General features: G+C 34.4%; 2 protein-coding genes across 4 annotated transcripts; both read left to right on the top strand.

The window, feature by feature from the left end:
• The first annotated feature begins 1092 nt into the window (after positions 1–1092).
• Positions 1093–8762, top strand: LOC133851074 (uncharacterized). Of its 3 annotated transcripts, none has more exons than XM_062287380.1 (11): positions 1093–1244; positions 2149–2268; positions 2347–2455; positions 3758–4009; positions 4085–4197; positions 4488–4552; positions 6599–6852; positions 6932–7094; positions 7917–7957; positions 8044–8232; positions 8419–8762. In XM_062287380.1, exons 1-10 carry the CDS (start codon positions 1140–1142, stop codon positions 8181–8183), a joined length of 1362 nt encoding a protein of 453 aa, XP_062143364.1. In that variant the 5' UTR covers positions 1093–1139; the 3' UTR covers positions 8184–8232; positions 8419–8762. The 3 variants fall into 3 exon arrangements, with proteins under 3 accessions (XP_062143364.1, XP_062143363.1, XP_062143362.1); XM_062287379.1 differs by having other exon boundaries at positions 8427–8762; XM_062287378.1 differs by lacking the exon at positions 8419–8762 and having other exon boundaries at positions 8044–8319.
• Positions 8763–14188: 5426 nt separating this feature from the next.
• On the top strand, positions 14189–14928 carry LOC133852380 (protein RALF-like 33). The gene has a single exon (XM_062289120.1). It carries the CDS (start codon positions 14374–14376, stop codon positions 14725–14727), a length of 354 nt encoding a protein of 117 aa, XP_062145104.1. The 5' UTR covers positions 14189–14373; the 3' UTR covers positions 14728–14928.
• The last annotated feature ends 608 nt before the right edge of the window (positions 14929–15536 follow it).

Raw genomic sequence — 15536 nt, forward strand, 5'->3', positions numbered from 1 at the left:
TTTTCATTTCATTTGTGACCTTCTCTTCAACAAATAGTCAATGTCCCACGGCTTCCCTCATGTCTATTGCTTCATGCCAAAGATCATGGACACATGGGCGGAGTTACTTTGGGGCTGCACGGCTACTCCTACTAGATTGGGTGCACGCATAGACAACCCTTTTTTATTTTATTGAGCGTGGTCACACAACCACTCTAATTTTTATTTTTATTAAAAAAAAATAATAATAAGTTAGATCATACCCCACACTAATGCTCCGTTTGTTTCGGTGTAAAATGGTTTCCGTCGTAAAATAGTTTCAGGGAAGTCATTTTTCAGAAAAATATTTTCCGTCGAAATCATTTTTCAGTGTTTGGCGCGTACGGAAAATTACAAATATTTTTTATATTTTAATTTAAAAAAATTAAATTTATTCACAAAATAAAAAATATTAAGATAAAATAATATAAAAATATTTTTTAATATTTGGAAGATAAAAATTATGGCAAAGTTGCCGGAATCTGGCCATTTTTGCCGGATTCCGGCGATCTTTGCCGGAATCCGGCACAAAACAGAGTCGGAATCTTGCTTGTTGAAATCCGGCAATAGTCAACTGCTTGAACGTAAAGGTCAACTGCGTCGTTTAAAAAAGAGTCAACTGCATCTACCATCTACGGAAAATGATACGCTTTTAAAAGGCATCAATCATTTTCTGAAATTTATTAAGCATTTTTTATCAAACGGAAATCACTTTCCGGTTGACCATTATTTTCACCCCTACCAAACACCGAAAAATACCGAAATTATTTTCCAGAAATCATTTTACGCCGAAACAAACGGAGCATAAGATACCAATTTTTTTTAAAAAAAGGTGTTTTAAGATCAGTGTATAAGAACAACATATTATCATACAATTCTGTAAATTGATATGACAGTGTTCAATTGTTTTATCGCACCATCGGGCCGTCTAGTTAAATCTGGACCATCCATGACCTCCAGGACCCACCAACTGGTGGGCCGCCTTTTTACGTTCTCGGCCCTGATTCAACAGGACTGGGACTATTACAAAATCGCTTGCCCTTCCCGCCAACCCATTGGAAGTTAGTGCTCTCTTTCGCTTCACAGTTCACACACACTGACACACACAGACAGAGGCGAAAATGGAGTTGAGTCTGGGCGGGAACGCGCTCAAGACCTTCGCTAGGTGCATCACATGCCTCGCACGTGTCGGTAACGAGCTCGTCATTCAAGCTTCTCCTTCTCAGGTAAATTGCCTCCCTAGCTTTCCTCCATTTTCTCGCGTTTTTCCCTCAGATTCCACCATCGCAAACACTTCATATCTCACTCACGCTTCCACAATTTCATGCTAATTTGGGCTGCTGAATATCATGAATTTGTGTTTATCCAGACGAACCAATTGATTTATTATTATTTTTACATTATCGAAGGGTTTATATTTTTTAAATGATGCATAGAATCTAATCTTGGGCTCATTATAGTTTACCTTGTGATCACTGATCAGGTCGACTTGTTATGTCAGAAATTATATGGTACTTCTGGTATTTGCGCTTCGAAAGCTATCCAGTGGTAACTCATAATTAGGGCTCAGCGTAGTTTACTTAGGGTTTTAGAAGAGCATAAGGGGGCTTTCGTATAAAATTATTATTTTTTATTTTGGAATCTAGTATGAGGAATTAATACCGAATTATGCTTGGTTGGATTATATGAATCCCACTGGATAAGTGAGAAATCAGTGAGTGAAGCTTTGTTTGGTTGGCAAGAAAATGAAGGAAAACAAAACAAAACAAAAATAAATAAGCTCTGAAACCTCGAATTTTTGCTGCTTTGGTTTCTGAAAATTCAAAGGATTTCCTCAAACGGGCTATGTAGTTGTATTTTTCCATTACTGAAAGGAGGCTTGACGTTGTTGTTTTATCTAGTCTAAGTTAGGAAAACTGTTGAGGTTTAAATTTTAAATTTATTTTATTTTCCTTTTGAAATATTCTTAGGTTGTGTTAGGATTTTATTTTATTTTCAAAAAGAAAAACCCAAGAAAGGGAAAAAGAGGATGAAGAAAAAAGGGAACAAATGAGTTAGTCATTTATTAGTACCATAATAAATGTTGATGTACTAAGTTAAATTTGTTTAGTTACTATTTATTGCCTGCAGCTTGCTTTTCACACTCTCAATTCGTCGCGGTCTACCTATCAGTCTACTACATTTAAGCCCGGTTTCTTTGACAACTATACAGTTTCTGGTAACCAAGTTAAATGCAGTGTGCTTTTGAAGGTAAGATATTTTCTTTCAATATTTCATATATCTTAATGGAATTTTGCAACTTAGATTCTTGCTGATTAGCATCTTCAGGCCGTTTGTTCTGTTCTTAGGACACCCATTGCAAGTATTGATAATTTGAGCATAAAGTTACCTGATCCAGACGCATCAAAAGTGCAGTGGATGCTGGAATGCTATAGTGGTAAAGTACTTGCCTACATATCTTGTGTTGATTATCCTATTCACTTATTAGTACTGGATAGGGAGATCCAGGCCCAATATACGGGGTTAGAAAGATGGGATTGATGGGTGCTTATACATGTATGATAGTGGTCAATGTTGTAATTACTGGGTTATTTTTACAACTGATAAGGGAACATTGATTTCTACCGTGGTGGAATGCAATCATGGGAATTAAATTTTATTGGGAGATAAGTATTTGACACTTTCACCAGAACAACTGTTATACAACTGAAATAGTGTTGATCAAGGTACCATCTAAAATCTTACTCAAAGGTCTCGTAAGCATTGGGTCTCGTTTAGTTGATGCAAAAAGTATGCTAGCTCATACTAAATCTTTCTTGAAATTATGGGGGAAAAAAAAGTTGTTCTTCCATGGGGGAAAAGAAAAGGTAGAGAAATCCCCTTCTGTATTTCCTAATGTACTTCATAAAAAGAGTATATGTTAGTAGGCAAAATGGTAACTTGCAGAAAACCTGAAATTATTGCTATGGCCATGTTGATCATTTAGGCCGGACAAACTGATATATGGGTGTTGTCCCTATGTACAGAATATACCATAGTGGTGTTTGGCCTGAATTGCCAATGACTTCCTCCATTAAACCTTCATCCAGGACTGGTCACGCTCATGATTAGCTCGTGAATGAGTGATGGTCAAAATATAACATCATACTTAGATGAAAACCCCTTCTGTGTTTCTTAATGTACTGCACCAAAAAAAGAGAGAGTATATGTTAGTCGGCAAACTAGTAATTTGCAGACAACCTGAAATTTTTTTTTTTTGATAAGTAGACAACCTGAAATTATTGATATGGCCATCCTGATCATTTAGGCTAGACAAGATACATAGGTGTTGTAGTTATGTGCAGAATACTCCATAGTGGCGTTTGGCTTGAATCTCCAATGGCTTCCTCCATTAAGCCCTCATCCTGGACTAGTCACTTTAATGGGTAGCTCCTGAATGACGCCAGTTTTATCAAACAAAAGAAATAAGTTATCGCCGAAGTTGTGACTGCAAACTTTACCATTGTAAGTTATATAATACTTGCCAGTTGAGCCATCATTCAAAATCAGGATCAGGCTAAAATAAATCTGAATTTGGATTTTGGGCTCCCTTATTGAATGCTCTAGATTTATGATGTTATGCGCTATGCATATGTTACTAGATAACTGTACCTTGCAACTTTTCTCATCACAGTCTTCTTTTGTATGTTATTCGAGTCCAAAATTGGTTTTAAACAATTTAATCCTGTGCATTTTGCAGGCATGAGAAAAACCTATTGGATTACTTGCAATGTTGAACCCGACATACAACATTTATCCCTTGATAGGAGAAAATTCCCGAGCAGCTTTGTAGTGAGGCCTCGTGATTTCAATAGATTGCTTGCTAATTTTCAATCATCTCTTCAAGAGATTACTATCATTGCAACAGAGCGGACATCCGTACCTTCTGACACTGCAAGTGAGATTGAAGGAAAAGCAGTTGAACTTAGAAGTTATATAGATCCAACCAAAGGTAATAAGCATATTAGTCTTTCTTCCCTCACTTCATTGCAAACAAGATATCAATGCTTCAATTTTTGAATTGTAGAGAATGACTCCTCGCTGCATACTCAACTGTGGATAGATCCTACAGAAGAGTTTTTGCAGTATACTCTCATTGGAGACCCTGTAGATGTGACATTTGGTGTAAAAGAACTGAAGGTATATTAATCCAACCCTTGGAACCTAATTTTTTTGAGATTCAATTGCATTTGAATCGTAATTCACGTGAAAAAGCCTTACCCAACTGGTGAAACATCAACTAGAGATAACATTCACCTAATCTCTGTCATTATCATCATTATTAGTTTTATTATATGATGCTTTCTGGTATAAACCTCAAGTTTTTTGGTCAACTAGTTTACTTATATGACTGTTGAACTTTGTAATAACTCCTTTTGGGTATGTTGAGCATTTGACCACAATCTTCTTTGTTTATCATCAAATTGCAGGCCTTTCTTACTTTTTGCGAAGGCTGTGAAGTTGACATTCACTTGTACTTTGAAAAAGCTGGCGAGTAAGATATATCAAGTCCATTAGTTTCCCTTGCTCACATTGATTTTCCGTTCCTCCTCCACATGGAGTTTCTTGTCTAATGAACTTCATGAGAAACACTAGCTTCAGCCTGTATGCTTGCTGTTATATGCAATCATTGTTGATTCGAATTGGTTTTGATGACAAATCACAACATTAGTAGATCAAACATGAAATTTACGAGAAAGAATGAAAACCAAATTGTAACAATGAGTCGACTTCCCATTTGTCATCTCCAACTCACCAACAAATCTCACCCTTCTAGGCATAACCTAATCAACAACAAACAAATGAAAAGGCAAACTTCATAATTCTCTTGCTGTTTCACAATGAAGAAGAAGGTGATCAATAGATTTTCACTCTTCTTGCACATACAACATCAATCCACCACTATGACGTTCATTTTCTTCAAATTATCCAAAATCAAGATTTTTTCCTTGTGTCACTGTGCATACAAAAAACGCCACTCTCGAAGGAGCCTTGACTCTCCAAATATTCTTCTAAATATTCTTCTAAGGAAAATGGGAACTTACAGGAATAGGTAACACATGATGTAGGACTTCACTTCAAAGTTTCTCCTTTTGGAAGGGATCCAACCAATTCTATCCTCACTTCCTTGCCTTACTCTGTGAGAATACAACAACTTAAAGAAAGAAGAGACCATTTCCACCTCCCAATCATGCACTAGTCTGGTAATGAATAGATACCATTGTAGATTTTCATTTCGGAACTACATATGATCCACCACCCATGCATTATTACAACTTGCAATACTAAATAAGTCCGGATAAGAAATCTTCAAGGGATGTTCCCCCATTAGAAATCATGCCAAAACCTCACCTTGGACCCACCTCCCACCTCATATATAACAAATCTAGTGAAAACTTCCCACCCTATGCTAAGAATTCAAACCAAAGTTGTATCATTTGAGCATTACTGACTCTATGCATTTGTATCACATCATAAATCCATATTGGTGGCCATCAATGCATCACATTTTTGTCCATACTTATGATTATTGGTTGTGATCATCTGGCTGCCCATCTCTTGATATTGGATTAATTTCAACACATAACATCCATTGGTCATCCTCAATTTGAGGTTCATTGATATGCAAATGATTGGCCACTAGGAAGCTATACAAATAATCTTTGGATCAATTAATTAGTCGTCTATCTGATGGAGACAAGGTAGTGAGGATTGTATTTAGTGGATTCCTTCAAAGAGGAAGAAATTTGAGGTGAGGTCGTTTTTTCATGAGTTATCTACCTCGGGGGGTTCTTTTCATTTAAGGAGTGTTTGGAAAGTTAAAGTGCCTGTGAGAATGAGATTTTTTTTTATTTTTTATTTTTTTTGTGGACAGCAACTCATGAGAAGATTTTGACATTGAATAATCTGAGAAAGAGAGGAGTATTAGTGGTGGAATAGTGTTGCATGTGTAAGAGGGGCGAGAAATCTATTGGTCATCTTTTACTCCATTGTGGAGTGGCAAGAGAATTATGGAGTGTGATCTTTACCCTATTCGAATTCCATTGGGTGATGCTTGCCAGGGTGATATAGGTGTTAGATTGTTGGCAAGATCCGGTGGGTAGACATTTAGTTCTAGATGTGTGGAGGATAGCACTGCTATGCTTAATGTGGAGTATATGGAGAGAGTTAGATGTTTGAAGATTGTGAGAAGACAAGGGAAGAGTTCAAGAATAACTTGGTCAAATCACTTTTTATTTGGGCGTATAATATCTGTCAATTTTCTAACTTTTTTGAGTTTGTGGATTTTTGTTTTTCTTTTAGCATGTAAGGGAAACTTTCTTCGTATACATCCTGTGTACTAGAGTTGCGCCCCTTCTGCGTATACAACTATTTATCAACAAAAAAATAGTTGTCTTGATCATTTGCTGGACAATCCATAGAAAAACTTACTACTATCAAATGTTATAGACTTTGTCTGTCTTGGCATAGCATTTTGGATGCAAGTGTTTATTAACTAAAAATTGGCTTCATCTCAAAAAAACATGTATCTGGGAGATAGGCCTATTCTCATGGCACCAAAATTCGGCTTAGATGATGGGTCCAGCTCAAACTTTGATGCTACACTTGTACTTGCAACCATGCTTATATCGCAGCTCCATGAAGGAAATCCCTTGGAGCCTCCTCAGGTAGCTACATGCACAAGACATCTCCAGAATGAGCATGGAACAGGGTCTGAAGCTCAACGTGAAGGGTGTAGACCAAATATTTCTGAGTTTCCATCTGATCACACTAGAATTTGGTCTGAAATTTCAGGTAACTGATAATATAATGTTTCAAAGGTGACAAGAGAAATATGTTTTACAGTCAAAATCTTGATGACTCCGATGTGCAGGAAGCGCAGCAAAAAATGGCAGTGGAAGTGGTACTGAAGAAAGGCAGGTTCAAGGGGAAAGAAATTTGAACACCAGTGAACAGAGGGAAATTCAGAGGATTAGCACAATGCAAATCTCACAAGCTGCATCCGCTAGAGGAAATGAGTGCGCAGATCCCAATATGTATCCTAATTTTTACTGTTTCCTTCAGTATGCCATCAATTCATGTATCAAAGCTTCAGACTTACCATTGCTTTCAGTTGCTGCAATTCTCTCTCTCTCTCTCTCTCTAAGTGTGCGGAAGTTTGCTTTTGTGTGTGCTTCTTCCTACATTCTGTGAATTGTGCCTTGTCAAAGCTTTACGAATTATCTCCAACTGTATTTTTCCTGCTAAATAAGATAATTATTTTATAGATAATGAGAAAGGACTGCATTTGTGACCCTCTGATTGCCTTACGTATTGTCTATGGATAGGGTATCAAACATCATGGAGTTTCACTTTATATGCATTTAAGTTTCAGTCGTGATCTTCTTGGGGCAAGTGCCTATGAAGTTGAGCTTTGAGGGTCTTTCCCTAGAGTGATATGTAAAACATTGGAGAGAAGTCCATGTCCATTTATGCCTTGGTCGTTTGATCACAACAGGGATAGTATGTTTCTGAGGAAGCCACTTTAAGATCAAGATTTAGTTTCCACTAACAAAATATTTAGTCATCTTTGTGATAAGTTTATGGCTGGGTTTATGTGTGGAGAGCAAGCAGTTAAAGGATCTGTCAGTTGGCTTTGTCTCTCTAGGTATGAGGCTCTGTTTGGTGTTTGAGAAAAGTAGATTATAAAAATGGCATCAGAAAATTTTAGCAATATAGGATTATAGCTCTTTCCAACCAAAGCAAATGCTGATCAATCCTAGATTCTAAATTTTTGCTAAGGAATTAAAACCAATGTCTTGCATGCATGCTGATACATAAATTGATCATAATTGCATTGTCTTGACTGGTCATGTTAGCTGCCATCCTGCAGAAAAGGATCATGCAGAACAATCCAGAGGTTAGTAAGAGAGTGAATTGGATTATTCTTGCATATGTATTTGCTCCCCACATGGCTAATATTCTTACTATTTGTCGGTTTTTCAGATAGGCCAGATACTAATGCTCATGGATTTTCACAACGTCATCCTAGTAACTGGGTAGATGCAGATGAGGATGATGATGATAATGGGGATGATAACGAACTGTGCATTCAGTCAACACCACCATACTATGAGGAACAGTAGCCACGATAATTATTTATCTTAAAGGCAGGCTGCTTGTTTTATGTCTGTTGTAAGTACATATCTTATAATGACATGCTTTGTAGCGTTTTCAATACAGAATAATATAATCTTGTACCTCAATTGAAACCAGTTAAAAGGTGTTAGGATGTTGTACATAATATGCATTTAGTAAGTTTCCATGAAGTGTTAACAAGCCAGTAAACATATAGGTGTGATACTACTTCATTTTTGCAAGGGTTGCAGCACTCTAAATTGTCAGTCCTGGTGAAATAAAATCTGGAAATTTTCTGAGTACTGGATATACTCTGCCAAATTGCAACCTTCTTGAGTTAGGTCATGAGACTGGTTGGTGGCTCAATAACTCTCGGGAGGTGATCCGTCACAATCATGCTGCAGTTATAAGGCCTTGTTGTTGTTTGTTATAATTGTAAACCGAATCTTAAGTGTTGATACCTACTGCATGTTTTCTTGTCATTTGATTTAATTTTCCCATCGATGGACAGGGCACCTATGTTCAATGTAATAGGTGGCTTTTCAGTTGCTATTGATCAAAGATATAGGATGGTGATGATTTTAACATGCATAAAGATTAAAGAGGTTTGACAGGTGATTTTAAGTCTTTGAACAGATGGTCCCAAATATCATACATGACAATGACACACTCAGGAATTGGTTTATTTTGAGCTAGTATAAGCCTTAAGGTGGAGTATATTAAGGGTGGCCTTGGCAAGTAAAATGCTTAGGATATTACAATTTGAGTAAGGCTAGAAATCACATATTTTAACTCATAATATTGAAGTGACGGTTTCAACCAACCATTAAATCAAATCAGTATTTGTTAAAATAAAAAATAAATAAAATAAATAAAAAGAATTAATTAGAACTGTCATGTCAGCATTGTTGAACAAAAATTTAGTATATAACATTACTTTTACAGTTTTATTATGATCTTATAAACCAATGTAACTATCCATAATTGGTTAAAAAAGTAATACAAGAAACTACATTTTATTTCACAATACTGATGTGGCAGTTCTTACAAATTATTGAATTAGTTCTTGTTATATATATATATATATATATATATAAGGGTCAGTTGAGATTGTGTCGTTAGCATTGTGGGATAAAAATGTGATATATAGCATTACTCTTGTGTAAATTTTATATGCTCAAAAGACACATAACACTTTTAAAGGCTGGGCTATAAGAAATTTATATACGTAAATTAATAAGTCCATTTTTATTTAATTGTTTTACTAATTATGGATTATCATATTAATTTATAATACTCTATCCTCTTCCGACGATGATCTTAACGAGGTAGATCAACAAATTTTGTTGATTCTGAAGTGGAGAATCTCTCTCTCTCTCTCTTTCTCTCTCTCTCTCTCCTAGGAATTAGCATCGTGTTCTTTTACATACAACTTAGCAGGATCCCTCATCCCCTTTCCCTTCCCAGTACATAAAAATAAAAATGAAATAAAATAAAATTATTAGCAGGATCCCTCAACATTGGCTACGTTCCCTTTCCAAAAAAAAAAAATAATAAATAAATAAATTGGCTACGTGCCAGGATGTCCGGGACCCTGTATCATTCATACCCAAATACATATATCCAATCTGACGGATTCTTATAGTAGGTGTGTAATGGTTCAATGCTCCCACCCTACTCCCACCCTACACCCACCCCACTCTTCCCCCTTCTTTCTTTTTATTTATTTTTTATTTTTTTTAATTTTTGTTTTTGGGTGGGAAAAGTCACTCAGGCCAACAATGGAGCACCATTTTTGTATTCGTGACAACCAAAAATTTCGCAACTAAATGATGTAGAAGTTTCAATAAATCCAAAACATATTAAGAATAATGTGTTGCCCATACCTTCATTTGCTAATAGTAAAATTCTTGGAATACTATAATCGCTTAACAAATTGAAAGTTGATGTGACATTTCATAATTAATTAAATAATTAAAAATGTATTGTTTTTTTTTTTTAGAAAATAAAATGTATTGTTGTTGGTAAGTGAGTTATTAACTAATTAAATTGATAAATTAAATTTTTTTTAATTATTTCACCGATTATAAAATTGTAAGTTGTTGGTCAATCATTTGTTTTTATGCCATGATATTTGTTGCATCTACATGCTTTGAAATCACCGAGGTCAAAATATCAAGTTCAGGAGTTAGTTATAAAATGGAGGGTATTTATGTCAATTAGGCAAAGAATGTTTTTCCCTTTTAATTGCAATCTCGCGATTAAGAATTTAAGATGTGAAAATAATGAAAGAAGAGTCGATAGGAAAGAGAAATTCTTTTTGCCGGATTAAAAATCTTCAACTTTTTAAATTTAAAAAACTAAATATAGATTGAAATAAGAAAAAGATTTCAACAGACAGCTGGCTTGAGGAGGGTAGGTTTTGGGACGCGCAAACACCGCCTTAGCGATCTGTGATGGGACCCACACCTAAAATAAATAAATAAAAAAAGAAAAAAAAAATAGAATAGAAAGAAGGAAGGAAGGCGGCATCTAGGGTTTTGCACCTATTCCCAACTCCCACGTCCGTCCAAGAATCTCTTAACCGAAACGCGTTTTCTCTATCCCACCTGGCCTATGAGCCTATCCTCTAATCTCTACGTCCGCTCCCGTTACCGTTAATTAATGTGCCATTTGCTTTTGCTTTCACCTCACTCTAGTTTATGTTTTTTTAGATGAGAAAACAAATACAAATTGAAAGCCTAAAAAAAAAGGGGAGAGCCTTAAAAAAATATTTTTATATTAAATTTGTTCAAAAAAAGAGAGAAAAGGACTACACAAAAATAAAATGATAATTTGTTATTTGACATGTTACGAGGGCTTAAAAAAAAGTAGTAGCATGTTTAAAAGATTTTAAACTAAACCATGATCCACTTTTTTTTTTTGTATTTTTTTCTCTAATTTCTTTCATCACTTTTAATGTTTTGATATATTTTTTTTTTGTTTGATCATTTGATTTTTTTTTTTTATTATAAGACACCATTAATTTTAGTTGGTCGTTGTTATGAAATTCGATAGCTTATCAATATCTTGCTATTAATTTTAGTACACAATTAATTAAGTCCTAATTACAATCAACTATCTTACAATAAAGACAACATTGAATCAACATATTAGTCTGATAAGACATGAGCATCTCTAGTAGGAATAGTCAAAATATCTACTGAAAAAGTTTAAATTTTTATTTTAGCTACTTATTTTTCTATACGCACTCTCAACATATTCTTTATTCCACCCTCTATTTTTTAAAAATATTACTTTATGTGGGAAAGAATGAAAGAAAAAGTGAGAGTGAAAAAATGAAAGGCAAAAAAAAAAAAAAAACTATTTATAGTGTAAAAAGTAAATAGGCAGAAACTTTAACTTTGCAAATTTGATTAATAATTTTACATCTCAAAAAAAAAAAAAAAAAAAAAATTGAGTCTTAACTCTTAAGACAATTCTTTTATTTTTGAGATTTAAGATTTCTTTTTGCCTTCCACCCTCCACCCGCCGTGGGCATGGCAACAGCAATTCAAACGGCCAACGGCTAGACGACCTTTTTTTGGATTAACTCAAAAAATTCGGCGAAAACGGGATCGCTTTAAGCGGCGTCAACGTAACGTGCACAAGCTAAAAAAATAAAAAAATAAAAAAATCTCACTTGTTCTCTTCATATCATACCCATATAATCCGTGAGAAAGAGACAGCCAGTCAACTCTGGAATATGCATATCACTTTCGTTTTATCTACGAAGTTGCCATTGATCTCATGGATGGAATTAGGGGAGGTGTAAGATGAGTTCAGCTTCTAATGAACTCAATTCAACTTGGTTCGCTCTAATTTAATTTAGTCTCGGTTTAAAAAATAAATGTATTGCTTGTGAACATAATAATCTACTCGTATATTAAATGAGACATACTCGCATAAATTTGGTTTAGTTCGAACATAGCTCGTAAGCTTAGCTTGTATAATTCGACTTGAATCGTTAGCTCGCTCGTGTGTGTATATATATATAGTATTCATATTTATTAATATAAATGTATAAAAATAAGTTTTATAAATATAAGAATTTATAATTATATAGTGTATAAATATTAACATAGTAAACATAATATATATAATACTACAAACGTTTTATTTAGAATGTAAAATATAAATCAAAGTTAAAATTGTACTGACTTTAAATATATATATATATTTATTATTTTTGAAATAAAAATTATTATAAAACTTCAATCAAGCTCGAGCCGCTCGAGCTCGATTTGAGGCTCAGCTTGTTAAGCTAGCCGAGTTTGAGCTTAACAAGCTGGATTTAAACAACTCTTCAAAACTCAACTATTTTAGGGGTTCAAGCCGAATCCAACAGCCCCAAACTTTGCTCGGTTCGAATACATCCCTGGATGGAATGGAACAATTGGATTAAATTGTGAAGCCATTTTATCCCAAACCTTTGAAAACTATTCGTGACTCTCAACTACTTTAGACCTAAAAACAAATTGAATGAGTGATGATTGATGGTTTTTATATACTCTTTTTTTTATTATTTATTTTTTATTAAGCACCTTAGAAATAACAAGAAAAAACTTCACTCACCTATAATGTTTTTGCAATCATACCATTAAGTTTAAAAAATTGCAATATTGAGTTTCTATGTTTAAAATTTTTTGTAATATCACAATTCTGTTAATATTTTATTTTAAATCCAAGTAGAGGACGGAAAACCCAAAATACTCTTGTTTTTTAAACAAGGAAAAAATTGATGCGGCTGACCCATGGCTAGACCCTAGGTTGTGAAATTAACTTTTTAATTAAGAATAAATTTGTATTTTTATAAATTTTACAGAAGTATACGAGACATTTCATTTGTTTATCATTAATGGCACAGATGACATGCAAACTTCTAAAACACGAGAACTTGACGTTGCAACTTTTTAAATTTTGAGAGTATAATTACAAAAGTGTAAAAAATATCATAATAGCTTCTCTTCTGGATGATAACTTTTTTTTCCAAGTAATCCAAAACACAAGACATTCTTCAAAATACAAAAATTGTTTTCATCTTTAAATCGCATCAGAACACTTTTAAATCAAAAATCAAAAGTACACCCAAAATACATTATCAAACATACGCTAGAGTCGGAATGATCCTGAATCCAATCTTCCCTTTTATCTTCTTTTGTGCAACAATTCCTTAAAAAAAAAAAAAAATGGTTAATCTTTTTAATTTTTATCTTGAAGCCAGTTTGGGAAGCCTTTAACCTATTGGTAATTAAACTATAGTATTTATTTATTTTTTTTATTTGTGTTCACAACAAATGTTAGCTAATCTTTCAACATCTTTGTTGAAATTGGTATCCTTAGGAGTTCATATTTTCTACCTAAACAGAATAATTAGTTAAGACAATCATACTTCATACCCACTAATCCACATTTCACCAACTCCATAAAGTCAAATTCTAGAAAGGGAGGACCAAGAAGCCGGCCATCATATTTATGTATCGAAAAAATTATAATTTATTATAATTCTGTTTAACATCTATCTAATAAGACTGACGTGACATTTAAAACTAAGTATTTGATTAATTTTTATTAAATAAAAAAAAAAAAGAGAAATAATATTTAAAATCTTCTCAGCATACTCAGTAACTCAGTTGACGTGGCATGCTCAATCTACCTCTGATTTTTTTTAATTAAAATTAATTTAATTATAAATTGAACATGATACGTTAGCTGAGTATGCGAGAAAATGACGAGATAATACAAAATAACATTTATCATTAAAAAAATCAATAATTAATTTAAAGTCTTGTGTCAATATTGTTAAATAATTATAAAATAAAAATATAGCATAAAAAAATAGTCTTATTTAAAATATTCCACCACTTTGGGTTATTTCAACTCTAGCTGTAGTAGACCCTAAAATGGCATTACCGTAAATAAAAACTAGACCAAGCCCACTTATTCACTATGTGCCAGTTATAAAGTCCTCACAATCCCAGAATTCTATATCTCCTGCCTGGTTGTCCTTGAGCCCAGTTGAGAAGAAAAAACAAGGGAAATAGCACAAAAAATACACAGAGAAATAAGCACAAGAAAGAGAGAAAACAAAGAAGGAAAGAAAGCAAAGCAACCCAGAAAGCCAAGAAAGAGAGAGAGAGAGAGATTGTTACCAAAACAATGGCCAGCTTCTTCTACTCTTCAGCCGTGCTTGGGATCTGTGCATTGGTCTTGGTTCTTCTCGGCTCATCATCCATCGTCCATGCAAGTGGATCCCAACACCAGCTGGGATGGATACCCACCAGATCACCCTGCAAGGGCACCATAGCGGAGTGCCTGGCCGGGGGCGAGTTTGAGCTGGACACTGAGATCAGCCGGCGCATTCTAGCCACCAGCAACTACATCAGCTACGGTGCGCTGCGGAGGAACTCTGTGCCCTGCTCTCGGCGTGGGGCTTCTTACTACAACTGCCAGCCTGGCGCTCAGGCCAATCCCTATAGCCGTGGCTGCAGTGCCATTACAAGGTGCCGTTGATTTCTTTTTCTTTATTTTTAATGTTCTTTATTTTTTTTTCGAAATGGGTTTGATTGTTATACATGAAGAAAGCGAAAGAGACAGAGAGAGAGAGAGATTTGTTGGCGATGGGCCATTGTTGTTGTTATAATTATATTTGGATGTCTCTGTACAAGATTATGTTTATTTTTAGTATTCTTTCCAAGCTTGTGTTATGGTTAATGGGTTTTATTTATTTATTTTTACTAATTTGGTTATTTAGAACGAAAGATCTCTACTTGTTTTAGGATTTTGGGCTTTCTGAATCTCTGATTATTGTGTATCTTCTGTAATTTTTTTTGTTTCTTTTTTCTTCCATTAATTGTTTAAACTTTTGTTTAATTTGTTTGTTATTATTTTTATATTTTATTTGTTCTGCTGCGTGATTTATGTATAATGGTTGGAATTTAATGGGGGCTTGTGTAGTTGTGTTCGTTTCTTTCAAATTTGAAATGCTCTTCTTTTTGCCTGCCAGAAAGGAAAAAAATAAATGCTCTTCTTCCTTTTACTTTTTCCCTCCCTTTGTGAGGAAAAAGGCGAGCAGGGAGAAATCAAATAAAAGTAACAAGAAAAGGAGAAATCTTGAGCTGCAATGATTAATACAGAGCAATTATTTTTTTCTAAAGTACTTGTTACCAAACCAGTTCGTAAAAAATAAATATTACTCTCTGTTTGGTGCTCGAGAAAATCTGAAATCCATCCTTTTGTCATAATGGAAGCCTTCTTTGAATGAAAAATCATGGCATCAAGATTCTCTGAAGTCGGACGAATATACAGGTAAAACGTAGGGG

This window comes from Alnus glutinosa, chromosome 12, assembly GCF_958979055.1.
Source record: "Alnus glutinosa chromosome 12, dhAlnGlut1.1, whole genome shotgun sequence".
NCBI classification, from domain to species: domain Eukaryota; kingdom Viridiplantae; phylum Streptophyta; class Magnoliopsida; order Fagales; family Betulaceae; genus Alnus; species Alnus glutinosa.